The 26575-nt window shown below is 49.2% G+C and overlaps 1 protein-coding gene across 3 annotated transcripts in view; it reads left to right on the forward strand.

The window, feature by feature from the left end:
* The window catches only part of EXOSC7 (exosome component 7), a 36735-nt gene that overhangs the window by 1323 nt on the left and 8837 nt on the right, over positions 1–26575 (forward strand). Inside the window, exons 1-6 of one of the 3 annotated variants that reach the window (XM_047845096.1) lie at positions 10189–10239; positions 10331–10519; positions 11084–11185; positions 11475–11569; positions 19871–20036; positions 25269–25339. In XM_047845096.1, coding sequence (XP_047701052.1) covers positions 10204–10239; positions 10331–10519; positions 11084–11185; positions 11475–11569; positions 19871–20036; positions 25269–25339 — 659 coding nt within the window. In that variant the 5' untranslated portion in view covers positions 10189–10203. Of the gene's footprint in view, positions 1–10188; positions 10240–10314; positions 10520–11083; positions 11186–11474; positions 11570–19870; positions 20037–25268; positions 25340–26575 lie in introns of those variants that run through there. The other 2 variants (XM_047845098.1, XM_047845099.1) reach the window with 2 other exon arrangements.

Consider the following 26575-nt stretch of genomic DNA (forward strand, 5'->3'; position numbering starts at 1 on the left):
ATAGGAAGGAGTCTGCCCTTATATAGCTCCCATGCCAGAAGGAAGAGACAGAAATTATAGATCTCTTTGTGTGTTTGTATGTAAAATTGTACTGATAGCTGTGAAGGGAAAAAAATCAGGGACCTGATCTAGTCTGGGAAGTCAGGGGAAGCTTCCCTAAGGAAATAGTATTTGAACTGAGCTTTCAGTACGCTTAAGAATTAATTAAGTAGGTTTGAGCCTTGCAGGAGGAAGGGACGCTGAACCCACCCACAGGCTTTCAGGTGGAGAAAGTGTGGAGCCACAGGGGTGGGCTGGGGGTAGTGGTGGGAGATTAGGTTGCAGAGGTGGCTAGAAACCTGATCTAGGAGTTTTAGAGGCTCAGTCACTCCATCATAGATCTTGGGAGGTAATAATCTGTTGATTTGTCTGTATGGTACTTTTTAAATTTTTTTTTTCAACGTTTATTTATTTTTGGGACAGAGAGAGACAGAGCATGAACGGGGGAGGGGCAGAGAGAGAGGGAGACACAGAATCGGAAACAGGCTCCAGGCTCCGAGCCATCAGCCCCAGAGCCTGACGCGGGGCTCGAACTCACGGACCACGAGATTGTGACCTGGCTGAAGTCGGACGCTTAACCGACTGCGCCACCCAGGCGCCCCTGTATGGTACTTTTAAAACCTCGCCAGTGTCCAGCACTTAGTAGATACTCAGTGATGTTGAGTAGGGTATTTCTTAAAAAGGAGGTAAGTTGGACATTGTTTTCATTTTTAAAATTAAACCTCTGTCTTACCAGTACCATGAACATATTAGGGCCACAATTGTTAAATGGTCTGTTCTGTATATGGTAGAGCCGTACAGAGTAACTGACTTTAAATAAATCTCTTCGTAAGGACTATTAACGTTGGCCACAAAATTGCTGTATTTATGGAGGAGGGAAACTGAATTTATACCATCTGAATAAAGGTCAGAAGGCAAGCGATTGAGCTTCCACCGACTCAGTTCTAAAATCGCCTCAACTTTTGGGGCACCTGGGTGTCTTAGTCAGTAAAACATCCGACTTCGGCTCAGGTCATGATCTTGCAGTTCTTGGGTTTGAACCCTGCTTCGGGCTCTGTACTGACAACTCATAGCCTCGAACCTGCTTCTGATTCTGTGTCTCCCTCTGCCCCTCTCCTCTCACTCTGACTCTCTATCTCAAAAATAAACATTAAAAAATAAAAATAAAAAATAAACATGAAAAAAAGAAAGACTGAGTTAATTTTTTTTAAATCACCTCAACTTTTGTTTTGTCTTTTGACCAACTTCTGTTTTGGTCTTTGAGTGCCAGTAGTGCCTCGCTGGAATCCTGTTCTTGCCCTTACCTATATAGACCTACTCGTTTTTTTAATTTTTCACCTTTGGTTCAGTGTGGTCAGTTTCAGTTTCTGTCATCCCTTTCTTAAATTTAAAAAAAAATTTTTTTTTTTAACGTTTATTTATTTTTGAGACAGAGAGAGACAGCATGAACGGAGGAGGGTCAGAGAGAGGGAGACACAGAATCCGAAACAGGCTCCAGGCTCCGAGCCATCAGCCCAGAGCCTGACGCGGGGCTCGAACTCACGGACTGCGAGATCGTGACCTGAGCCGAAGTCGGCTGCTCAACCAACTGAGCCACCCAGGCGCCCCTTAAATTTTTTTTTTTTAACTTTTATTTATTTTTGAGACTGAGAGAGACAGAGCATGAATGGGGGAGGGGCAGAGAGAGAGGGAGACACAGAATCTGAAGCAGGCTCCAGGCTCTGAGCCATCAGCCCAGAGCCTGCCGTGGGGCTCGAACTCACGGATCGCGAGATCGTGACCTGAGCTGAAGTCGGACGCTTAACCGATGGAGCCACCCAGGCGCCCCTCTGTCATCCCTTTCTTTTCAGCCTTTGATTCCTTTACTATCTTAGGGGTATTTCATCCTGGTTTGGTGGTGGTTAGAAGCAGTTGAAATTAACCTCGCAATGTGTGTTGAGGACTCAGTTGCTAGTAATGGTAACCAACTAACTGGCCCAAGCAAAAAAAGTATGTATTAGAAGGTTACAAGTGTTTCTCCAGGAGTTCAAGGTCATCTTCAGGCTCTTCCTTGCTCTGCTGCTTTTATGCTTTTGCTTTGTTCTTACCTGTCTTCAGAGTGGCTTTCTGTTTCTCAGGCCATGTGTTAGAAAGAATATGGTTACCTCTTAGATCCTGGGATTACAGTTCCTCTCTATAAGAAACCGTCCCTTCCTGAGGGAATGGATAGACAGGCTCAAGCTGGCCACTGGGAGGATGAGGCACCCTTGAGAGAGAGCAGTTTGAGAGCAAGCAAGATGAATCATTAGGTCCTGGCAGAATACGGAACCTCATTCAGATAATTCAGGAGACTTTCATGATATCACTCTTGATAATGCTATGGGGGGGGGGGGGTTCAAGGATCAATAAGAGAGACCAGGGAGCCCAAAGATGAGCAACCAGGGAGTAGATGTTACCCCTGGGCTGAAGGGGGCCAAAGGAGGCAGTTGTGTTACCAGATGCTAGTGATAATTGGAACAGTGGAGGAATGACTGCTCAACAGAAATTGTAGGCTTGGGTAGATGAAGGTGCTGTCAGAAATGTGGTACCAATTAGGGGTGCTGGGGATAGGGAGCGGGGAGCATTGTCTCCCCTCCTTTTCGACCTTTCATTGACCAAACCCAGCCACAAGCCAGTAAAGGGAGCCCAGGTGATGCAGTTTGGAAGGAGTCAGCGTGGTGCACAGATGAGAGCTGAGAAAGATGGAGAATGGATCTGAGGGAGTGGGGCAGGAAAAATGGAAAGGTTGATCCATCAATATTCTTAGTATACGATTGGACTGGTTTCTGTTAGGTTGCCTCTCACCCTTGAAGGCTGGGATGTCCCACTTTTGTTAGGTACATATTATAATTTTTTTTTATCTTTATTTTTGAGAGAGAGCGAGACACACACACACACACACACACACACACACACACACACACACAGAGATGCAAGCGGGGGAGGGGCAGAGAGAGAGGGAGACACAGAATCCAAAACAGGCTCCAGGCTCTGAGCTGTCAGCACAGAGCCCGACACGGGGCTCGAACTCAGGAACCGCAAGATCATGACCTGAGCCGAAGTCAGATGCTTCACCGACTGAGCCACCCAGGCACCCCTGTTAGGTACATGTTATGATTTTTATGTCACTGAATCTTTGAAACAGGCTTGAAGGTGAATAGTATTATCTCTACGTTGTAGATGAAGAACTGAGCTCAGACAGGCTAAGTCACTTGTTCAAGGTGACGCAGAAAGTGTGTAGTGGAGCGAGGACAGAAATCCAGATCTGTCTGATTGCAGAGCCCATACCAGATCCTCATGCTGCTTTCCTCCTGCAGTGAAAGCCATTGTCTTCCCTTCCTTAAATAAGGATCTGAAAACAAAGGCCAGAGAGAATCCCCATTTCTACTTCTCTTTTTTTTTTTCATCTGGAAGCATGTGAGCAAACAGGAAGGAGGAGGGAAAGTTCTGACTCACCCCCCACCCCCTGTACCATTTTTCTAGACTTTAAAAAGTGTATGACATATATTATTATCTTTTCAGGCAGTATTTTTTCCATATTGGCTGTAAGTTCCGTTAGAACCCTATTTGCCTTTTCTTGTACAGCTTTTGTGTTACTAACTTGTGTCTCAAGCTGTTTTTTTTCCCTGTTTACAATATTCAGGAACTGGGGGACAGATTTCAGAATTTGCAGAATCTAGGATTTGTCCCCTTTGGAGTTTGCTTCACTGGCTAGAGGTGTGTTTTCTTCATGAGAAGACCTCGCTGACCTCCGTCACAGCCCAGTGATTCTGACGCCTGGAAGTACCTTTTACTCAGCCACAAAGTACAGATTCCCAGGCTTTACCCAGACCTTCTGAATCAGAACCTCTGGGGCTGGAGCTCGGGAATGGACATTGTCATAAAATGTTGGGAGATTTTGATGCAGCCAGCAGACATTGGCCCCTGGGCAGACCACTGGCCTGGTCCAGCTGAGAGCTTGCCGTGGAGTCTCTGCTCCCGCCTGCCTGAGGTCACGTGGTCGCCCACTGTGTCTGCAGGCTCCTTTCCCAGCTCTGCCATTCACAGCCAGAGAGATTTTATCTGAGTAGTGGAGCTAACCCCCCTCCCCCACCTGCACACACGCACACACACGTAAAATGAAAACATGTCCATCTGGGGGCCGAATGGGGTTGTGAGGAATGATGAGATGACAAAATATACAGCGCCTGGCGTGTGGTCAACCCTGAAGAAACGTTGGCTCCTTTTCAAGTTTGTTTTCTCCATCAGAAGTATGACTTTGTCCCAAACCATACACACTGTAGCCCCAGGCTTCACAGTGACCCCATTAGGGGTTCAGGCTGTGGCTATTGAGATTTAAGCTCTTTCAGCGTGGAAGGCTAGAGATGATTGAATTATCTCAAGAGAAAGGGGATTTGGGGCACCTGAGTGGCTCAGTCGGTTAAGCGTCCAACTTCGGCTCACGTCATGATCTCACGGCTTGTGAGTTCAAGGCCCGTGTCGGGCTCTGTGCTGACAGCTCAGAGCCTGGAGCCTCTTCAGATTCTGTGTCTTTCTTTCTCTCTCTGCCCCTCCCCTGCTCATACTCTGTCTCTCTCTGTCTCTCAAAAATAAAAATAAAAACATTATTAAAAATTTTTTTTAAAAAAGGGGATTTGTGGCAAGGGCTAGGAAGTCCCTAGGGAGCTCCAAGGCACCACATCCCATGGGCTCCAGCGTGGATCACATGGTCTGCACTGTCTGCCTGTCTTTATGTCTCTGGCGACACCTCCCCTTCTCTGTCCCGAAGCGTATCCCTTCTCTGCAGCCATTTGCTGTCTAGCTTCCCTTCATCTTGGTATAATCTGACCCCTCCCCCAACCCCCGCCCCCTGCCTTTCTTCTGTGTGGCCTCTCCAGCCTCCCTCCACACCTGACGTGTCCGCTCCTCTTTAACTCCCTTCTTCTTGAGTATTTCCCAGGTCAGAGATCACATTCCAAGGAGAGAATATGATTCATGCCAGAGGAGCTGGTTGCTCTCTGGGTTGTGAGCACCTACCATTGGCTCGGGCTGTTGGGGGTGGATGGTGACTCGGTCATGTGGGCTCAGTAGACACGATAGGCTTTCCAGAGGTCTGTTTACTGGTGCTCTGGCCATGACCTGGACGTTAAACTGGACTCCATAGGTTTAGGCCACCCTAGCAATGGATTAGCCCCACCAGGACGCATTCCCCTTGGGGCTTTGGCAAAGCCATGTTATGGAATTTTTCTTGGCAGTTGAAGGGAGGTGTAGCTCAGCTGATGGTTTCAGTTTCTTTTCTTGTGGCTCTAGCTTTCTTCGTCAGCGTCGCTGGAGGAGCAGCACAGAAGGGGAAGCAGGGCTGAGACAGGTCTTTAGCTGTAAGATTGAGCAGTCGGTACTCAGCTGCTCAACCTGGCCATGCAGAACTGGAGCCAGCCCTCAGGGCTCTTGATCTGGAGCCCCATGCCCTTTCCATTTGCAGGCCCATGGCACGGAAAGTCCGCGCTCAGGCACTTTACAAGGTGAACAGAATCCCACCCTTGCAAGAAAATGCAGGACTACTCAAATAGGCTTGGAGGGGGAATGAGGATCGACATCTGATTTTGCCTGCGGTGACTTGAGCGGGGCCTGCAGAGCTGGATCTGATGTGGTCCTTCTAAGTGGGGTCGTGTTCCAGTAGGGGTGGCGTTCCAGCTACCGTTCGCTAGCACGTCCGAGGTGTTGGACATGTCAGAGCAAGGTGGAGGGGGTTAACATCACTGAGGACACAGTGTGAACCTCCCCAAGCACATTAGGCTAGCAGAGCCCACTTTCAGCTTCGGTTAGGGAGCCATAGGACTGGGTTGTCTGGGTGTGAGGAAAGCAGCTCTGGGTGGAGTCACCTGTCCTTCCAATCTGTCACAAACAGCGAGACTGGTGCCTCAGGGACCTCGTCAGTAACCTCTCTCCACGGTTGTTTTCGAGGATTCGGTGAGCTGATACGTGCCCCAGAACAGGGGAAGGGAACTGTGGAGGGGGCATTCTGCGTGTTACACGGCGCTGAGGGTCCCCTGAAATGACTCCTGGCTTCTGGATTCTCCTTAATTCTGTAAGGTTGGGGTCAGTTCCCCTTTCTGGACGGACGGACCCCAAGCTGTTGAGGAACTAACTTGCGTAAGGTCGCAAAGCTGGTATGTGACAGGAGAGGTTTAAATAGAGGCTGGAGGGGACCCCACCATGCCACACCCAACTGCGAGTTAACAACTGGAAAGTCCCGGGAGCCACCCCGCCCCCTCGGCAGAGAAGGACAGGGCCCCATTTGGTGGTGTCGTCCTGCACATGTTGACGTCTCTGTTGAGTTTTTGAATGAGCTTTCACTTCAGGGCGGCCCCTGTTTAAATGTTCACACAGGGATTAATTCCTTTGCTTCTGAATACTACCAGAGAATAAGTATTTTGGTCCGGCCTCTGGCTCTGAGCCAGGCCAAGCAGGTTTGGGTGATTTTTAAGCCTTTTATGAGGAATGCTGGATTAAAAAAAAAAAGAAAAAAGAAAAGTTGTGGGTGCAGTGATTCATAGACTAATTTGTTTGGGTTTTTTTGGTTTGTTTTTCTCTTATTCTCTTAGGTGTTTTTTTGTGTTTTTGTTTTATATATGTATTTTTTATTATATGCTGGTGAGTGGGGGAGGGGAAGAGGGAGAGGTTTTTTTGTTTTGTTTTGTTTTTAGTTTATTTATCTTGAGAGAGCACCCAAGCTTGAGCAGGGGAGGAGCAGAGAGAGAGGGAGACACAGAATCTTAAGCAGGCTCCACACTGTCAGCACAGCTCGACACAAGGCTCAAATTCATGAACCGAGAGATCGCATCCTGAGCCGAGCAAAACCAAGTTGGCTACTTAACCGACTGAACCACCCAGGTGCCCCAGAGGGAGAGAGACTCTTCAGCAGGCTCCATGCTTAGTGCAGAACTTGACATGGTGCTCAATCCCATGATCCTGGGATCATGACCTGAGCTGAAATCAAGAGTTGGATGCTCAACTAACTACCAAAGCCCCCCCAGGCATCCCAGTGCTCTTTTCCTATCCAAAAAAAAAAAAAAAAAAAAAAATCTATGCATGCTTGAACAGAAAAATTTGTAGCTTTTTGTTTATCTCTTATTTGTCACCTGAGCCCTTCCCATAGAGCCTTCCCCAGGGGACAGAGAGTGATGTAAAGGTTGGAAAGGCAATACCTGGTGAGGCCCAGTTTTCTGGCCCCCTCCCAGTCCCATCCTGGAACAAGGGGCATGTCACGACAAAGGGTTGTGACTAGGTCTTTCCAGGGAAGTGGTATTTTATTTTATTTTTTTTAATGTTTTATTTATTTTTGAGAGAGAGAGAGAGAGAGACAGACAGACAGACAAACAGAAGGCAGGCTCCTGAGGCGGGGCGTGAACTCACAAACCATGAGGTCATGGCCTGAGCCAAAGTGAGACGCTTAACCAACCCCGCCACCCAGGCGCTCCCCAGAGAAGTGGTATTTTAAAGCCATGGTGGGGAAGCCTGTCACCTTGTGGCCTCCCTGCATGCAGAGTCCTCTTCATCAACAGGACCAACTGGTATAGCCAGCATCCTCGCAGGGAGGCCGAGCTCACTCCTGTTGCACGGTGGAGAGACCCTTTAGAACGCAGGAGGCCACGTGGACTTGTTACGAGGTCTGGCGTGGGGTTCGGGTGCTCCTTATCGGCTGTGGCCTTGAGCCGGCCATTTAGCATCTTTCAGCCTCTTTCCTCATTTGTAAAATGGAATGATAAAAAGCTCTCTTGCAGGGTTATTTTGAAAATTAAATGTGTCAACTGTGTAGCATTTGCTGGCACATCACTTCCTATGTGGTAAAGGCACTCAGGTAGTAGCTACTGTTCATTGTTGCAGATGATTGCGGCTGTTTCAATTTACAGGTCTGTAGAATTAGAGCAGCACCTTTGAGGCCTTCTGATTCAATGTCCATTCTTTTAACAGAGGAGGGAACTAGTCTAGAGCATCTCGTCCTAGGTCAAGCAGCTAGTCATGGCAGGACCAGGCGCGGAGCCCATGACTAATACTCGTAGTGATTGATCACACTTGCACTTTACTTGCACCTCAAGAAGGAGTCTTTTGTAAAGGATGTTTCTGGGCCCTGTTTTCACTTTCCTAGCAGGGCATGGGGGGGGGGGGGGGGAGTGGAGCATCAGAGACTGACCTAGGAAGCCTTTCCTGTGCTGCTGTGTGCTGTGGGGTTGTTAAGAGACAGTTACATAGTTTTGGGATCCTTTAGTGAAGAGGGGTCACTTTATCTAACTCATTTCCTAGACTTGAAATTCTGTTGCTTTCAAGTACAGGTCTCCCCAGACTCACGATGGGGGTTGCCTCCAGCAAGGGAATGGCCTGGGGAGTGGATGAGCCGGCAAAGGGACTTCAAGCTGACTTGTGATGCTTATTTTCTCTTCATTAACAGGAATTGGGGGAAGAAAAGAGTAGAAACGAACAGGGCAGATGGTGGGGGTTGGGCTTTGCTGGATTTCAGTGTCTCAGAATCAAAACGTCAGTCATATATGCAGTTAGCCAGGCAGTTTAAAGATAAGTTTGTGACAGTTACATACTTCAGAACAGTGTTTTTAAACTTTTTGAGGAGCACTAGCCCCTTTGAGAATCTCATAAGCTAATGAGTCTTTTTCTGAAAGAAAAAAAAAAGTGCTTTCAAAAGATGTTTACAAAGGGGGTGCCTGGCTGGCTCAGTCAGAAGAGCATCCAACTCTTGATCTCAGGGTCGTGAGTTCGAGCTCCGTGTTGGGTGTAGAGAGTACTTAAAATCTTAAAGAAAATGTTTACAAAGAATAAGGAAGGTCTCCATGAGCTGATGTATAGTGATTGCCCACATATGTATTAAGTGTTAAAAAAAAAAAAAAGAAAGAAAAAGAAGCAAAGTGTAAAAGAGTATCTGTAGTGTGCCTCTCCTCATTTAAGAAAGAAGGATAAAATATATTCATGGATCTGCTCATTTGTGCAAAGGAAATACAGGAACTATGAACCAGCAGTTAAATAGTAAATAGCCTGGTTACCTGCCCGGGGTGGGTGGGAACGAGGCAGAAAGATGGGGGTGTGAAAATAGGGCTGAGGGCAGAGCCACCTTTCCCTGAGCACACCTTTTCTGATAGCTTTGACCTCTAGAGTCATGGTGCTAGTCTGCATACCCACAATGTAAACGAGTAATTAAAGGTAGCCAGGATGCGGGGCACCCAGACTCGAGCACAAACAGGTACCGATGAGCCTCACAGGGGCAGGAGGGAATAACAGGCACGCTCAAGGAGGGGGAGACGATGGAAAATGGGATGTGGGGTGGGCACTCACTGTAAGGCTAAAGACAAAAAGAATGCCACACAAGTACTGTTCACTAGTAAATTTGTTGCTCGCAGGGGTATGGGTTAGCAATTCTGAAAGTACTTCATGAGTATACTAAGATTTAATAAATACCTTGTGGATAATGAGAGCCAGGTGTCTCCCTGTCTGAGAAAGAAGTTCTGAATAAGACACGAAGGAAAGTTAGAACCAGCTATCGGGGCCTTTTTTTTTTTTTTTTTTTTTTAACATTTATTCATTTTTGAGAGAGAGACATAGAGCATGAGTGGGGAAGGGGCACAGAGAGAGAGGGAGACACAGAATCCGAAGCAGGCTGCAGGCCCTGAGCTGTCAGCACAGAGCCCAATGCGGGACTCGAACTCACGGACCGCAGGATCATGACTTGAGCCGAAGTCGGACGCCCAACCGACTGAGCCACCCAAGTGCCCCATATCAGGGCCTTTTAAGAGCTGCATGGATAGAAGAGCTGTATGGGTTAGTGCTGTGTGGGTGAGTGTAAGTACGTACGTAGGTATCGAGCTCTGTCTGCTGAGAAGGTCTGGAAGCAATGACACCCCAGTAGCAGTGAACTTGCTTAGCACCCAGATCCTGGTTTTTTAAAGTACCATTCTTCAATAAAAGGAACCAGGACTCCTCAGAGAAAGGGCTGACCCCAAGGCCAGGGCAGGGAAAAATACAAGAGGCTGGAACATCTTGTCTTGTCAGAAGTAAAGGTGTACTCGGGAAAGATCGCAAGCGTGTTGACAGAATGCAGGAAGCAACCCAAAGGAACTCCCAGTGGCCAAATCTGGAACGCGTTGAGCAGCAGGATAAGTAATGGTCGTACTGGATCACAACCACATTTTGCATAAAGTGGGTATCTGTGAGATACATGGATAAGAGTAAATAAACAGGGATAAAGGGCAGGCAGGACGTGGGCCACCCTGAAACGCATCTCCCGCAGCAGAGGTCGGCAAGCTTTTCCTGGAAGGGGCTAGATGGTGAAGATTTGGGGCGTGTGGCTCGTAAGATCTCTGTCACAACCGCGCAGCTCTGCCGTTGGAGTGTGAAGCAGCCATGGACAACCTCAGCGAACGGACCTGGCCGTGCTCCAGCGAGACGTTTTACAGAAGCAGGTGGCCCTCGTGCCGAGGTGTGCCGTCCCTGTTCTAGAGAATGCCCAGGGTAGAGATGATAGCTGGGTTTTTTAGCCGTTAACAGAGTAGATTTTGTTCAGGTTAGGGTGCGGGAGGCCTGCGGCCGAGAGAGTTGGGCTCTGTGGCCCCGACAGTGCATACCTCCTGGTGCGGTTTTGGACTCGCAGACTTGGAAAGAGGCAGCTTATTTCGCCTCTTGTTCCGATTTTGTTTGTTCCGTGTGTCTGTTTGGTATAGTGGGATGTGGTGTGGACTTTGCGCTGGGACGTACCTGGGTAGAAACCCAGTGTGCTCTCACCAGCTGTGGGACGTCGGCCACATGGCTGCATCATGGCTGCATCACATCCGTCAAGCCGCTTTACTTCTCTGAGTCTTTGTTTCCTCAGATGTAAGATAGGACTATTGTTACCAGCAAAAGGAGAGAGTTTTGGGTGATTTCGCTAAGGGGGAAGGGGATGTTGTACTGCCTAGTTCTCTAGGAGGGAAATGGCACGGATGAGTTGGGGAGTCTGTTGGTGCTTTGGTTGTGGTTGTGTTAGGATTGTGGTCGTTGCACTTAGGAAGACCTCCGTGTGGACGGCCGTGGCTGTGAGGACTACCGATGTGTCGAAGTGGAAACCGACGTGGTGTCCAACACCAGTGGGTCTGCCAGGGTCAAGCTGGTGAGTACTGTGGCCACGGTCCGTGCCCGGGGGGAGGATGGGCAGGTCCTAGGGGACCAGCTGCAGGCCCCTCGGGGCTTTGGGAGCACATACATTTCTGGGGTGGACCCAAGACCCAAGCCAAATTCTGGGCGGGTATCTGTCTAGATCTGAAGGACCCTTGACCTTTCCAAAGGGCCACTTCACAAGTTCCTGAGAGTCCCCGGGGGCACAGTCTGGGAGAGGAAGGAGGCGGTTGGGTATCTGGCTACCTGCCCTGAGTGAGGACCCTTCTTGCGTGTGTCTGCAGGGTCACACAGACATCTTGGTGGGAGTGAAAGCCGAAATGGGGACGCCGAAGCTGGAGAAACCCAATGAAGGGTACTTGGAGTTCTTCGTTGACTGGTCAGTACCATGCATATGTTTTTAAAGAAAAACGATTTAAAAGAAGATTCAGAGGGGTGCCCGGGTGGCTCAGTCGGTTAAGTGTCCAGCTCTTGACTTTAATTCAGGACATGATCTCATGGTGATGAGATCAAGCCCCGCCTCAGGCTCCACCGTGATCGTGGAACCTGCTTAAGATTCTCTCTCTGTCTCCCTCTGTCACTCCCCCACTTGCAGATGCACCTTCTCTCAAATAAATAAGAAAGTAAGTAAGTGAGTAGGTAGATTGGAGACTGGACCTCTGGTTTCCTTTGAGCCCACTTTGATTTTGTATTCAGTCATCACCTCTGCAGCCAGCAGGTATTTCCTGCACCCCTCCTATGCGCCAGGCACTGGGGTGTGTGGAAGAAGGCCTTGGCTCGAGTCCTGCCCTTGTCCTAGTCACCTGGCCCGCACTGGGCCTCGTCCCTGTTGGAGAAAGGAGGCATCAGGCAGCCCAGCACATGGTTGTTATGAGAGTCCAGTGAAATGGTGGGTATTACAGTGCTTTGAAGAATATCAAACATAGAAAAATAAGGACCATTTGGTCTAAAATGTCTTGTTTCTCCTCCTGCTCTAGTTTTGCAGAAAACTTTTCATGACTTGCTTGGCAGAGCAAGGACGAGGGCCGGCCAAATAGCCTGACAGACAGAGGGAGTGGCAGCTAGGCAGGCCGTGCGGCTGCTAGAAAAGTGAGGACTCCGCAGTTTCTGCAGCAGCCAGCCTTCTCTGGCCAGCTGTGTGATCTCGGGCTGGTTACTTAGTCTCTCTGTGCCTAAGTTTCTTTATCTAAAAAATCGGGGTACTAATACTCTTGTGAGGATGACGGAATGAAATAAGGAAGGCAGAGTGAGTGCCAGCACCGTGACTGGCTCCCAGTGGGCTTTCCGTGAGTGTTCTTTCTCCTTCCTGTTGCCTCCCCTTTCTCTGGCCTTGGGCTTTTTAAACCTGGGATCCTAGCTCAGTCCCTCTTCTGTCTAGAACGTTGCTTCTAACTAGATGGTGACGGCAGGCTTTCTCGAGGTGGGTGAGGCTCTCTCTCAGCTCATGCTGGGTGCAGGTATGTAATACTGGTTCTGTATGGGAGTCCCCAAGACCACTCCCGTATTTGGAGATTTGCTGGAAGGACCCCCAGGACTTAGCATATAGTTGTACTCGCAGCTGAGATTTATCATAGCCACGAAGCGCGGCAACGTGTATGATGATTCTGCCCATGAAAGCCCATTAGAGACTCGGCCCCCGAGATTTTCACTGGGGCTGGTCCCATGGGCACCCTCTGCTTAACACATACCAAAATTTCCAAATCCCAGAAGGAAAGCAGATACTCCCCTTATCATATTATTTGCACAAATAGTCTAGGCACAGCAGACCATAGTTCACTGTTGACTGGAAACACTCTGAGTCAAGTTCCCAGATGCCAGCCGAGGGCCCACCTTTCAAGCAGGCCCTTCTAAAGATAGCAGCCTTGGGCCCTCTGTGTCCGCCTTTTTGGCATAGATGCCAACCCCCATTTACATGGTGAGTTAGATTCTTCTGATCTTCTTCCAAACTCAGAAGTTTGTCCTCACGACATTCCTATGAGAGACAACCAACTTGGTTGAGAGAAGGTAAACAAAGCCCCGGGGTCACAGAGCTAGTAATGCCGGCTTGGGCCTCTCCGACCCTGAGTCTTGCCTTGTTCTACTTCACGCAGCCTACAGAAGCCAGCTTGCCGGGGGTGTGGTGCTCAGAGTTCCGAGAACGTATCCGCGTTCAGCTTTCTGGCCAGTATTCCTTCCAGCCCATTCCTGCACCCTGCCCTGCGAGACGCCCCCCCACCCCCCGCCCCCAGCCAGCCGTCTCCTCTTCTGGTTGGACCCGCCTCCCCTCGCCGATCTGAGTTGTCCAGTGGGACTGGCTCATCCTTTAAGCTGCCGTGGATGGTGGTGACCCTGTTCGGGCCTCCAGCTGATTCCTTTGCTGTCGGTGGAAGAAAAATGTCTCTCCTGGCCTTGACCTGCCTAATTCAGTGTAGTGAACGGTCACCGAGGGGCAGACACCATGTGTGGGGAACTGTAATTTGCTTTTCTTTTCTTCCTCCTCACTGTCTTCTACCTCTTTCATCTTAGGCAGACCACAGGCAGTCAGCCCAGCCACACCAAAGGGAAGGTGTTGCCTTCAGATGCTAGGTAGAGGGGACACATTTCACTGTGGCTCCGTGTCTGAACACGACTCCGGGTTAGCCTGCTGCTCTTGTCCCAGCTGTGAAGGAAGGGAGGCTCCAGGGTGGGAGGAGGCAGGGAACTGCCTCTTCCCAAGATCCGGCTCCCAGGAGTAGCTTCCCCCTCCCGGCTGAGCTGGGCTGCCCGTTCCTCTCTTCTCTCCCCTCTCTTCTCTCAGGAGACCCTCAACAGGCCCAGAAGCTCCAGTTCCCAGGGAGTCCTCCTTGATTCTCTTTCAAGATGGATAGTCTCAAGTGGCACATTTTAGTGTCTTATTTAAGCGGCTCAGTTAGTGTGAGAGAATCACCATGAGAGATTCACAAAACCTCGTATTCCTACAGAGAAGGGAGATGTTGATTCACCAAGCACTGCTGACTGCCACCTTTATCAAAGCCTCATCTGAATCTTCAAAGAGCAACTCTTTTTTTTATTTTTAATGTTTGTTTTTGAGAGAGAGACAGATGGAGTGCGATCCGGGCAGGGGCAGGGAGGGAGGGAGACAGAATCCGAAGCAGGCTCCAGGCTCCAAGCTGTCAGCACAGAGCCCGACACAAGGCTCGAACCACGAACTGCAAGATCATGACCTGAGCCGAAGTCGGACGCTTAACCCACTGCGCCACCCAGGCGCCCTAAAGAGCAACTCTTAATTGCATAAACAAACAAACCCCTTTATTCCCATCCAGTGACTAGGAATGTAGATGTGCCCAGCTCTAAGGCTTTTACCCACGAAGCCCTTCCGCAGGAGAGCCCAGGGCATCTGCCCATCCACAGACTGAAGCCGAAGTGTTACCCAGCCGGAGGACAGTAATTGGGGCAGGGTGGGGCTGTCAGTCTGAGCCCAGCTTGACTCATCAGCAACTTCCAGGGTTTAATTATTTCAATTCCTGGTGATTAGAGAGCTAACTGCTTTTCCACTAACTCGTCCTACTTTGGTTTTGTTGGCTTGGAATAATACATGGAACCTGAGGTAGACCTGGCCTCCCACCCCCATCATTTTCCCCTGTGCCTAGGGGATGTTTCCCTTGGGAGGGGGCTGCTCAGCTCTACCAGCCCTGATCCCCATCCCAGTGGAGTAGTAAATAAATAGTAAAGACTTGGGGTTCCTGAGCACTGCCCCAGGGATGCCTGGCAACACACATCAAAACTGGGAGCAATCTGGGACCTTCTAACTCCCATCTCCTGTCTTCGATTTGTTAGTCATAACCCGAGACCAGGCTGTTTTAAGTAAGAACTTTGAAACTTTGAAGAAGATGGTTTCTGTCAGAAACCTGGAGGAAAGGTAAGAATTGAGTGAGCTGGTGTGTCAGTCTGGGCTACCACTAGGTGGCGGTCCATCTAGTCTCTGCTCTGACACCATGTTGATGGGGGGTTAGGAAGCGTGGTTTAGCCTCTCCCAGCGGCTTCAGTTTTTCACTGAGGGAGCTGAGGAGAACGTGTTTCATTCATAGACATTTTGGTGTGCTCAACACTTGCCACTTCCCGGTGGGATCTTTACTTTTCGATGTGGTCGCTCGTATTTGTCACTAATATTGAACCGGGAGCTTCAAGCCCTGAATTGGTGGAAGGAGCCACTTGATCTCTGCTCCTCAGTGCTTAGTGCTGCTCGCGGGGGTCCCTGTTGGTGCCTGATGGACGGGGGACAAAGCAGACAGGCAAACTACAGAACTCATTTGAAGCTGGCTGTACTCTGAAAGTCTCCAGAACTGATAACTCTCCCCAGAAACTTACAATGAACAGTTCAAAATGTGTTACTGTTCCCATCCCCACTCATAAGGAAGCTTCTGCAGGTTCAGAAATGAGCACATGTGCACACAGGGGGATGGGAGGGATTGGGGCCTGCTGCCGGGACCATTTGACTGACTCCTGGAGGGGTGAGGCCCAGAGCTAGCCCTGCCCCACGAACCTGCTAAATCACTGTCCTCTGTCATGGTCCTGGCCTGACCTGGCTGTAAGACTCTATAGATTTGCAGGCTAGATGGATCACAAGGGAAACAATGGGCTAGTGTCTGAAATCCTGTCTCAGGTGGACATGGCCTTGATCTCACTCTACCCCAGTTAAATCAGGGATGTGCCAGGCAGGAGGAGCACAGTAGAGGTGATGAGTCAGGATGGGTGGAGATCTGGGTGGGGCAGGATTCCCAGGATTTTTATTAGTTTATTGGCTCAGCAAGCAATTTCCCAACTGCCCTGGAAAAGGGGCTGGGTCATACTTAGGAAGGATCTGAATTGGTTTTGGCAGTTGTAAACAGAGAAAGCACTTGGTTTTATGCCCCAAACCCTGAGCAAACACTCCCCTGCTGAAAGAATGTATTGTGATACCTCTGAGCAGGGAGCCAGGATTACTGCCTGTTGTGCTTTCCCTCTTTTTAAACTTTGCACTTAATAGAGAAGCGTTTTATTTAGGGCTCCTTTGGTCTGCATTCCTTGACTCCAGTATTTGTGGTCTAACAATAAATCTCAAGACCAGAGCATCCATTCATTAGCTTGACTCATGTCAGGCTACAAGCCAGGCATGCCGAATTCCACCTTCAGGGAGAGTCCGGTGCAGCCTTGCAGATGAGGGCTGGGCTGCCTGGCTTGGAAGTCTTAGCTCCCCCGTCCCTAGTTGTGTGAGCTTGGACAAATTATATAACCTTTCTGGGACTCTGTTTCGTTTTCTCTAAAATGGGGTCGTAAATAGTAGGGTTGTTGTGAGAATTGATTGAGCTGGCGCATCTAACGTGCTAAGAGTGGTTTCTAGCACATAGTAAACATTCAAAAGAGCTGTTAAAGTTTTCCACCTTGTATAACAAGAGTGTTGGGCCATCTGAGGTCTCACCACATTCTCCCGTAGGTCAGACCCCACTTGTGAGGTTTTTGTTTCACTAATGGAGTTTGTTTTCAGAGGTGAGTTAAAATGCCTTTGGAGCGGCTGGACAGTTTGTCAGCCTCCCTCACAGATCACCGATCTCCGGTTGCTCTTTGTTCAGGGCTGGACAGTTTGTCAGCCTTCCTCACAGATCACCGATCTCCGGTTGCTCTTTGTTCAGATGCACGTAGTCACCTGGCTGGCCTCTGCGGGCATTCGGTTTCTTGTCCTCTGACATGGCCGGCATCTCCGTCCACCTCTTCTAGGAAGTGTCCTTGTGCTAGGAGCACCCCTAGTGATGAGGGGGGACCCTCAGTTCTCTTCCCCAGCCCTACCCTTCATCCTTCGTTAGAATATGGGGTCTTTGGCTTTTCTTCTTGTGTTACCTGAAGTTAGTGTGCCCCAACGCCCGGCCCCCGACGATTCCCTTCCATTTTCCCAGCCTCCTCCCCAGAGTCACTCCGGAGGCCTTGGCACCATCCAGATGCGGGAACTTTTCATGGTCTCATGAGCCTCTAAACCTTCCTCTCTGCCTGACTACCAGCTATGCTGAAAGTACAATGTGTTAAAAAAAAACAAAACAAAACAACAACTTTTAAAATAGGAAAAATTCCCACTTTAAATTAATGTCAAAAAAACCCACAAAAAAACAGTGGGGCGTGGTCTTACGGGTAGATGAATGTAGCCAGTTGGACCCAGGAGGTTCTGTAAATCAGCCCTTGGGGCTGTAGAAGAGGGAATGCATCAATCCCTAAGTAATTAATTAGTCATACCCAGGAGGGCATGGCCCACTGCAGTCAGGGAAAGGGACACATTTTAAGCATAAGCACCTCCTAACTAGATTTGTCTATTGAGCTCTATAGAGATGTGTTTTTACACACTTCAAAGATAGATCTTGATATTGATGAGTGTTTAAATTGGAAGCAGCTTTTGTGTGCTGGCTGTGCAAAATTACTAAGTTGGTCCTTGGTAACTTGATTATTTCACCTTAAGTGAGCTGCTTTTTGTGGTTCAGTGCCTGAGTCCAGCAGAGGCCGTGAGGGAATAGCAAGGTTGCTGTGGCAGTAATGAAGTTTCTCTTGGGGATTTTAAATTAGGGCTCTGCTGGCTCATAGTGGTAAGGGAAGACTATAGAGAAACAGAGTTATTATATAGTGATACATTCGGATTGTTTTAGGGGTCGTCCTGACACCTATATGAGAATGGTCTAGACAAAAGGGATGTTTAAATACATTAGGTGAGATTTTTAGCATTGTGCAGATGGGGTAGGCACAGCCCTGAGCCTTCATGTGGGTTTTGCTTTGCTTGGAACCCCCCTGCCTGTCCGTACCCTGACCCACTTTTGCTCACCTTCTGGGTTGAGGTCCTCGGCACTGGTTGACATCCTCCCCAGCCCTGCTCCTGCTCTTTGCTCCCTATCATGAAGCTCCCTGACTTTGTGAAATTGCCAGCTTAGGGCCTGCATCCACCTTGCTCAGTCTCTCCATCTCCAGTACTAGCATAGAGCTGGTACCTTCTAGATGGATGAGTGTGTGGAACAGAAAGTTTCAATACATGATTTTGTAGAGACCGTACTGACTGAAACAGCTGGTTTGTTACTTTTCTGGACCCTCTTCATTACAGCAAAGTGATTATTGGAATGGTTACTTATCTCACAGATGTATATAATGTATTGAGGGTTTGTTTTTTATTAAGCCAAAACCCTCAAAAATTTCCCATTAAATACTTTTGCATAATAGGGTGCCTGGCTGGCTCAGTCGGTGGAGCATGAGACTCTTGATCTCGGTGTTGTGAGTTCGAGCCCTGTGTTGGGTGTAGATACTGCTGAAAAAGAAAATCTTAAAAAAAAAAAACTTAAAAAAATGTTTATTTAGAGAGAATGCATGTATGCTTGTGCAAGTGGGGAAGGAACAAAGAGAGAGGTAGAGAGAGGATCTCAAGCAGGCTCTGAGCTGTCAGCACAGAGCCTGACATTAGGCTTGATCCCATGAACCACGAGATCATGACCTGAGCGAAAATCAAAAGCCAGATGCTTAACTGTCTGAGCCATCCAGATGCCTTCCCCCTCAAAATACTTTTTTTTGTTTTAAGTTTATTAATTTATTTTGAGAGAGAGAACAAGAGGGCTCTTTGTGCTGATAGCACAGAGCCCGACGCAGGGCTCAAACTCACAAACCGTGAGATCATGACCTGAGCTGAAGTCAGATACTTAACCGACTGAGTCACCCAGGCGCCCCCCAAAATACTTTTGAATAATGCTTAGGGCAACAAATGTTGATGCTTGTTTATTCTTTGTTGAGGTAATTGGGCATAAGATTCAAGAGGCCAAAACGGAAAAGTTTTTTTCTCTTGAAAAATAGCAAAGTAAAAGGGCTATTCTAATATTTAATCAGCTGGCCGTCTTTCTCTCTCATTTCATTTTCCTGCTTTTCAGTACAGTGATAATCTAGTTTGTGATATAATTGGCATACCATCATACATATCTTCTAAATCATTCAAGGAAGGTCATGGTACTTAACGTTGTGGTTTTTGTTTTGAGAGTTTGGTGGTACATTTAAAAAACAGAAAAATAAATTTTCTTTAATGTTTATTTTTGAGAGAGAAAGTCAGAGCAGGACCAGGGAAGGGGCAGAGAGAGAGGGATACACAGAATCCAAAGCAGGCTCCAGGCTCCGAGCTGTGAGCACAGAGCCCGACGCGGGGCTCGAACCCACGAGCTGTGAGATCATGACCTGAGCTGAAGTTGGACGTTTAACCGACTGAGCCACCCAGGCGCCCCTCGTGGTGCATTTTAAATGAAAACTCGGGGTGGTGTATGTGATGTGACCCTTCCATGGCCAGACTGCTTGACTCTAGGCCTCCTGGCCTCCTGGGCCTGTCTGAGAAGAGCATTCTACTGTCAAGATAAGAGAGTTAATTATTACTGGCCAAGGTTCACTTTACTATTGTTCTCTCGTGTCTCTTTGGGTAAAGATGGCTTCTGTTAGAAGTCGACGGCGGGGGGACCCCCGTCACACACACTGACAGATCCAGGGCACCGTGCCAGTCTGGCTCATTGCGTGTGTCTGGAGGCTGGAAAAGTGGCAGGTGCCATCCTCTCCTCACTTCAGTGACTTTTCTTGTACAGCCGCTGGCCCGTCCAGCATTCCTTAAGGAAACTGGAACAAAGCCGTGTGCCTCTGCTCTTTGTTTCTGAAAAGACTCACGCAGCTTTTCTCTTGCCCTTCTATGTAGTTCAGCCAACGCTACTCCTGAATTTGAAGGCCGGGGAGGTGATGACCTTGGCACGGAGATCGCTAACACCCTCTACCGCATATTTAACAATAAGAGCAGCGTTGACCTGAAGTCCCTCTGCATCAGTCCCCGGGAGCACTGCTGGATTCTCTATGTGGACGTGCTGGTACGTATCATGTTGCTGCAACGGCCACACTCTCTGCTTTTGCTGGAGACTGGTTGGCCTACTTTCCTTCTGGTGCTTTTGCCCTCTTCAAGTGGATGCTTTCAACTTCCAGGGTGAGGTTAGATGGAAAAAGAATGATGTCCTGTAAAGTTTTATTTTTGTCATTTTGTAAAACTTTATTATTTATTTATTAATTTATTTTGAGAGAGAGAGAGAGAGAGAGAGAGAGCGTGCACGTGCGTGCAAGTGGGGAGGGACAGAGAGAGAGGGAGAGAGAATCTCAGGCGGGTTCCGTGATGCCAGCACAGAGCCTGACACGGGGCTCAAACCCCCAAACCATGAGACCATGACTTGAACCGAGGTCAAGAGTCGGGCGCTTAACCGAGTGAGCTACCCAGGCATCCCTGTATTGAGTTTTGTAAATTAAATACAACATATGTATTGTATGTATAATACCATCCTTCAGTGAAATCATAGTCATATCATGGTAGCACCTAAAATTATCCACCGAGCTCATCAGGGAAGAAATAAAAAACAAGAGATGCTTTCTAGATGCTATCAGGTAGAAGTTATAGGCAGAAGTTAGACAAGTTGGGGTACTCTTCTGCGTGGAATGGGGATGAACTCTTTCTATGCATTTCATTTAGCCCTTACGACTCTTTAGCGAGCGGGCGCTATTGCCCCATTTACAGGTGAGGGAACGAAGGTTCAGGGAGGCAGAGTGACCTAGCACAAGAGGTCTCAGCTCGTGAGTAGTGGTGTTGGCACTCAAAGCTGGGTCTCTAATGCCTGTGCCTGCTGTTGACCTCACCAAGCCATCCTCCCTTGAAAGTACCATGGAACCCACCCTCGGTGTGTTCCTCACTTCCCAGGGGAGGACCCTGAGACCCTGCAGCCTTCTCCCCCGAGTCTACTCCTACAGGAGCCTCTCTAGGCCAATCTCCCATTTACTTGCTGATGTTTTCCCAAATGCTCCTCGCCGGGTTTTGGCCCCTGGACGGTGTGATTAATTGTGCCACGTGCTTATTTGTGTAAGGCAGGCTCTCGTTGGGTCTGTTTATTCCTTTTAGTGAAATTTCATAAACCTTGAGATGAGTGGCTACATCTTCCCCTTCAGATTGAGGTCACAAGGCTAGGCCGTCAACCAAACAGATTCTTTCATGAATCTAGAGATAAAGCAGATTCCGTGGACTGAGAGGGAACTTCTTGATGAGGAAGAGCCTGGCTGTCTCCAAATGTTGGCCCTGCATGAAACAGGGCGGGGCTTTCTGGATACTTTTAAATTAATTTGATAATGGATGGAGCACAACTGGCCAAAAGGTAACAGTGGTTACCATTGTCCCGCAGGTTAGGGGTGTTCTGGACGCTGACACTGATGGGTAAAAATAATGAAATGACAAGTCCGTTTGCTTCTCCTCATGTCCGATAAGCGGGATGTACCTTTTAGTGTGATTCCTACTAAGCAAGTACTTTTGCAGGTGCCGGATGTGATGAGGCGGGAGCCGGCAGCCTCCAGTCCTCACTGATAAGGGGCGGGCTTCATAGCTGCCTGGGGAGGTGCAGCCCCATGGTACGAACTGTAAGGTTCCACCCCGTGTCTGAGGAACATTCTCTCTTTTCCTTCCTCCCCAAGAAGCTAAAGGCAGGAGTGTTGTGGTGCATTGCACCTGTCCGTTGGCGATCCTGCTTTTGTTCCTCGTCAGAATTTGTCCGCGCTTGTGATTTTTATAGGACGCTGGCCCGGTGAGGGGTCCTGATCCACTTTATGATTTAGTCAAGAGACCTGTTCTCTGAGTGAAGACTTGTGCAAGATGGATGAATATCGGATGTTGTCTCAGCTTAGAACCGGCGCCCTCTTCCACGGGGCGGGGGTGGGGGTGGGGGGAGGGAGTATATGGTTAGCAGGTGTCTCAGTGGCACACTGTGTCCCCGTCACCTGCAGACCTTTCCTTTTAAGACTCCTCGCGTTTGGATTTCTTCTCTCCTGTTTTTTCTCCAGGCTCTGTCTTATTTTGGAAATAAGACATGATCTTTTGAAATGTTGTCATCCTCAGAAAAGTTTTGAATGAATTAGGAAAGCAGTTTTTGAAATTCTGTTATTGAGGTAGATCCGTTTTTGTCATTCGTGTAATTCGCATCTGTGGAGGCTTCCACTTCTGTGAAAGCAAATGTTTGCTTTCAGCCTTGATGGGAATGTGCCTCGTGCGTGCGAGGCACGCGTGGGTTTTTGTTTTATCTTTTACATCTAAAAATACGCGGGATACATCGAGTCCATGTTTGAAGCAAGATGGTGGGAATCCAGTCTTGTCACTGGAATTGCAAAAGTGAGTGAATCTCGATGTATTTTTACCAACCGGTCTGGATAGTCCTCAGGCGGAGCCCATCTTTCAACCAAATATTCGCTGGGCAACTTTCCATGTTTTTATGCTTTTAGTGTAGGTGCCTTTACTTGAACCTATTACAGTCAGACCAACCACCTATTTCCAGTATTATTCTTTTTACCTCCATTGGGGTATTTTATGAGACTAGAAATGTAACTTCCTGGACGCTTCCCTCTTCTGTCTGCTTCGCACTCCTTCGGTGGCCTGGTTGTGACTCCGAGTGGGAGAACTGTCAGGACTCTGTCACATTGACAGCATACAAGCGACCTTTGGTGGGGAGACCGTCACAAGGCTGTCTTGTGATAGCCCCGGGAGTGGGGATGAGAGGCTGGCACGTGGTCCATGGCACTGGGCATGGGCAAGGCAGGGGGAGCGGGGGAGCGACCGCAGCACCTGGCAGCTGGCTATGGGTGGTGCCGGGAGGTGCTGAGCCCGGGGGTCTGAGAGGATGGTTGAGGGGAAGTCCAGGAGGAGCAGGTGTCTTGTGGGGAGACATGTTTTATACTTGTGCGTCCTAGCAGTATTACGGTTTTGGAGGTTTGCCTTGTGAAAAGAAACCCCTCTGGCTCAAACAGTTAAGTGTCTGATTTCAGCTCAGGTCACGATCTCACTGTTTATGAGTTCAAGCCCCGCGTCGGGCTCTGTGCTGACAGCTCGGAACCTGGAGCCTGCTTCCGATTCTGTCTCCCTCTCTCTCTGCCCCTCCCATGTGCGCGCGCGCGCTCTCTCTCTCTCTCTCTCTCTCTCTCTCTCTTTCTCTCTAAACAATGAATAAATAAACATTAAAAAAAGAAAAGAAGACATCAAAAAGAAACCCCCTCATTCCCAGAAGGCCAACAGCATAAGTTGTGCTCTTCCCCTAAAAGAAGTGTTCTGGAACCTGTGCACCTGACAGGGGAAGGTGTGTTTGTGACCAGGTGTGTCCTCTTCTTCTCCACTTCTCCTGCTTCCCCACCTCTGTTATAGGAGGGATTTTCGCCCTGGAGCCGGGACCACGGCCCAGGCTGTCTGTAACGCTAGACGTCCCACACCTCCCGTTCTCTCCTAGCTTGCCTGGGCCTGTTCAGACACCGGGTCGGGCCGCTTTGGGTCTTCATATCGTGCCCACTCTCCCCTGCCTCCTGGCTGTACCACTATGTTTGGCAGAAAGGTTCTTGCTAGGCCTCAGCCGCTTGGCTTCCGAGACAGGAAGGTAGGGCCTTCGAGCCCCTGTTATGTGCCAGGAATGGTGAGGATGTGATCTCATTTAATCCTCACGGTCACCCAGTAGAGAAGCGTGGCTTTGCTTTCCTGACGGGGAAACTGAATCCCGGAAGATTTGTGGCCAGCATGCTGCGGAGAAGAGCGTCAGCCTCGCAGCGCCCCATCTGGCTTACCCCATCGTGTGGCACAGCCTGAGGAGCCTGGGCAGGCGGACCTGAGGCCTGGAGCGGGCTCATCCCTTGCATCCCTGGAGGAGGGCGGGCTGATTGGTACCTGCCCTTTGGGGGGCCCTCTTGATTTCATCTCTTGCCGATAAGCCAGAATGTTGAAAATCAGAGTCTGTATCAGGCCACTGTGCACGAGTGAGAGGGCTTCTGTGTCCCCACCTGCCAAGTGAGGGTGGGTGATGGGCTCTCCAGGGTCCTTTCCGACTGGGGGGCCCCATGGCTGCTGGAGCACTTTCTCTGCATAAAGTAGATGCTGTGGAAGAGTGGCGTGTGAAATGGTGGCCTTCAGCCCAGGCTGATCCTCAGGGCCACCTCGAGGCTAAAGTACACATGCCAGGGTCTCACCCCACATTTTTCTTTTTTTCTTTAAAAGTTTTTCTTTTAAAAGTTTTTCTTTTTAAGTTTGTTCATCCACTTTGAGAGAGAGCGTGAGCTGGGGAGGGGCAGAGAGAGAAAGAGAGAATCCCAAGCAGGCTCCACACGGCCAGCACGGAGCCCCACGCAGGACTCGATCCCATGAACCATGAGATCATGACCTGAGCGGGAGTCAAGAGTCGGCTGCTTAACCGACTGAGCCGCCCAGGCGCCCCGGCTCCTTCCGCCTTGGTGACAACTCTGTGACATAGTTGTGATTTTTGCCCTTCCTGAGGCGCGGAGCGCTGAGGTAGCTCCCGGCTGCCCGGTGAGCATGGGGATCCTAGCAGACAGTCTGACTCAGGAGTCCAGCTGGAGCTCTCCGCTGTGCGGCAGTGTGTCTGAACCAGCGTAGAGAAGGGCTAGTCGCATGCTAGGCAAGTAGGCTGCTGTGACGAAGCCAGGCAGTAGTACGGGCCGGCGGGGTGGGGTGGGGAGTCAGGGGAGGTCATATTTTAATAAGCAGTAATTATGCAGCATCGTGGGAAGGGTGCTGTCTGCACTTGAGGTTCGAGCTTAAAGGGAAGTTAGAGATTTGCCCTGGGCACGAATGCAGCGAGTGAAGGAAACGTGCCAGATTCTGAGTCGGGTTCGGAAGGCCCAGGCTTAGGACCCGCCTGCCTTTGGTAAGTAGCCACCAGGCTCCGCAATCAGGAGCCCTTTGGGACAAAATGCAGGTGATCATTTCCTCCTTGAGTGCAGACCCAGCTGGCTGGGGGGCCACTTAGAGGAGATCCACTGCAAGCCGGGGCCTGAGTGGTGGCCCCACAGCCAATGCCAGTGGTGACCTCAGCCGTGGGGCCCAGGCCAGCACGGCCTCCAGGTGCTTCTTGCAATTAGGGTGACGCCTGGAGTGTCAGCCAGGAGAGCAACCGCCTGTTCTGTTCTTTATTTTGTAAATGCTCGGTCAGTATTTCTTAGGAACCAGTGTCCTTTAATTAGGATAATACTTAGAGTAAGAAATGACCCTTGCTTTTTCTTCCCACCTCACCCCCTGCCTCCCTTAGCTGCTGGAATGTGGCGGGAATTTGTTCGATACCATCTCCATTGCTGTAAAGGCTGCTCTCTTCAATACAAGGTGAGTCTTCCTGGAAACAGCCCCGTGGGCCTGCGGAGAACCCCAGCCGACACTTGTGATGGAAGACTCAGGACACTTCTACCAAAGCTTCCAGGGGAAGGTGACAAGGGGTTTAGCATGAAAAAGGGTGGCCTTTAATGGTAAGCTCCGGATTTCACAAGATAAAACTAAATACATGCATATATTTCTGTATTTGTTTTTTATGTTATTATTTTCATAAGTAACCATGTCCCATGTAGAAAAATGTTAGAAAACCACAGAGAAGCAAACGGAGTGAAAACCACCCAGAGGTCGACTGTCCAAATACTGTTACTGGGTACAGAACTCCGGGGGCGTGGGTTTCACCTGTTGTGCAGTCTGCTACATCCCCACCACCACTAGCAATGCCTGACACAGAGTAGGTGCTCACATATTCCCCGATCGGACACAAGAATGTTCTAAACGCAGGGCGGCAGCCTGCATTTGGGTTTAAGAGCAGGAAGTGGTTACGCCACTGTGGTTAGGCTCCCCGGCCAGATGTGCAGCAAGGGACGAGGCACTCAGCCTTCCTGGAGTTGGCATTCCATCTAACCGTTTGATCCTGTAGCCTTCTCCCTTTCTACGTGCCAGCTTCTTTGAGGACGGTTTGCAGCATTCAAAAATAAATACATGGGTGGTGACGTTCATGCCACAAGAGAGCTTACATTGAGGGAGTGGAGGACCGTGGGGTTTAGAAAATGAGGGTTAGAGACTTCTAGGGTTATCGTCTAAGGGGTTACTTGGATAAGTAGGCGAGGGTGTTATTCTAGAATGTTCATCACAGCCTCTTTGTAATGGTGACAAGTGGGGAACAACCGGAGTGTCCCAACATAGGGGATCGAAATCCTGCACAGCAGCCTCTTTAGAAGTTTGTTAATACAGAAAGCCAGTCATTAAACACAGACCTCTCATCTTGTTTGTTTTGTTGATTTTTACTTTTGGTAACTCGTATATTTAATATGTCTGGATATGTCCCAGGATGGTCATTGTGATTCTTTTCTAGGGCTCCCATCATAGGCGACTTAACATTCATCTGTATTTTAGAGGTTTTCTATGGTGGATTTAGACTACCTGGGTAATTCAGAAGAAAACAAAAACAAAGTTAAGTAAATTCAGGTGAGACATTGCAGGATGGAGTACCTGCTGAGAACGAAAGCTGTGGAGCCTCCCACCCCCACCCCAAGCTGTGCCACTAGACTCCTGGCTGAGACCAGTCAG

This window comes from Prionailurus viverrinus, chromosome A2 (assembly GCF_022837055.1).
Source record: "Prionailurus viverrinus isolate Anna chromosome A2, UM_Priviv_1.0, whole genome shotgun sequence".
NCBI lineage: Eukaryota > Metazoa > Chordata > Mammalia > Carnivora > Felidae > Prionailurus > Prionailurus viverrinus.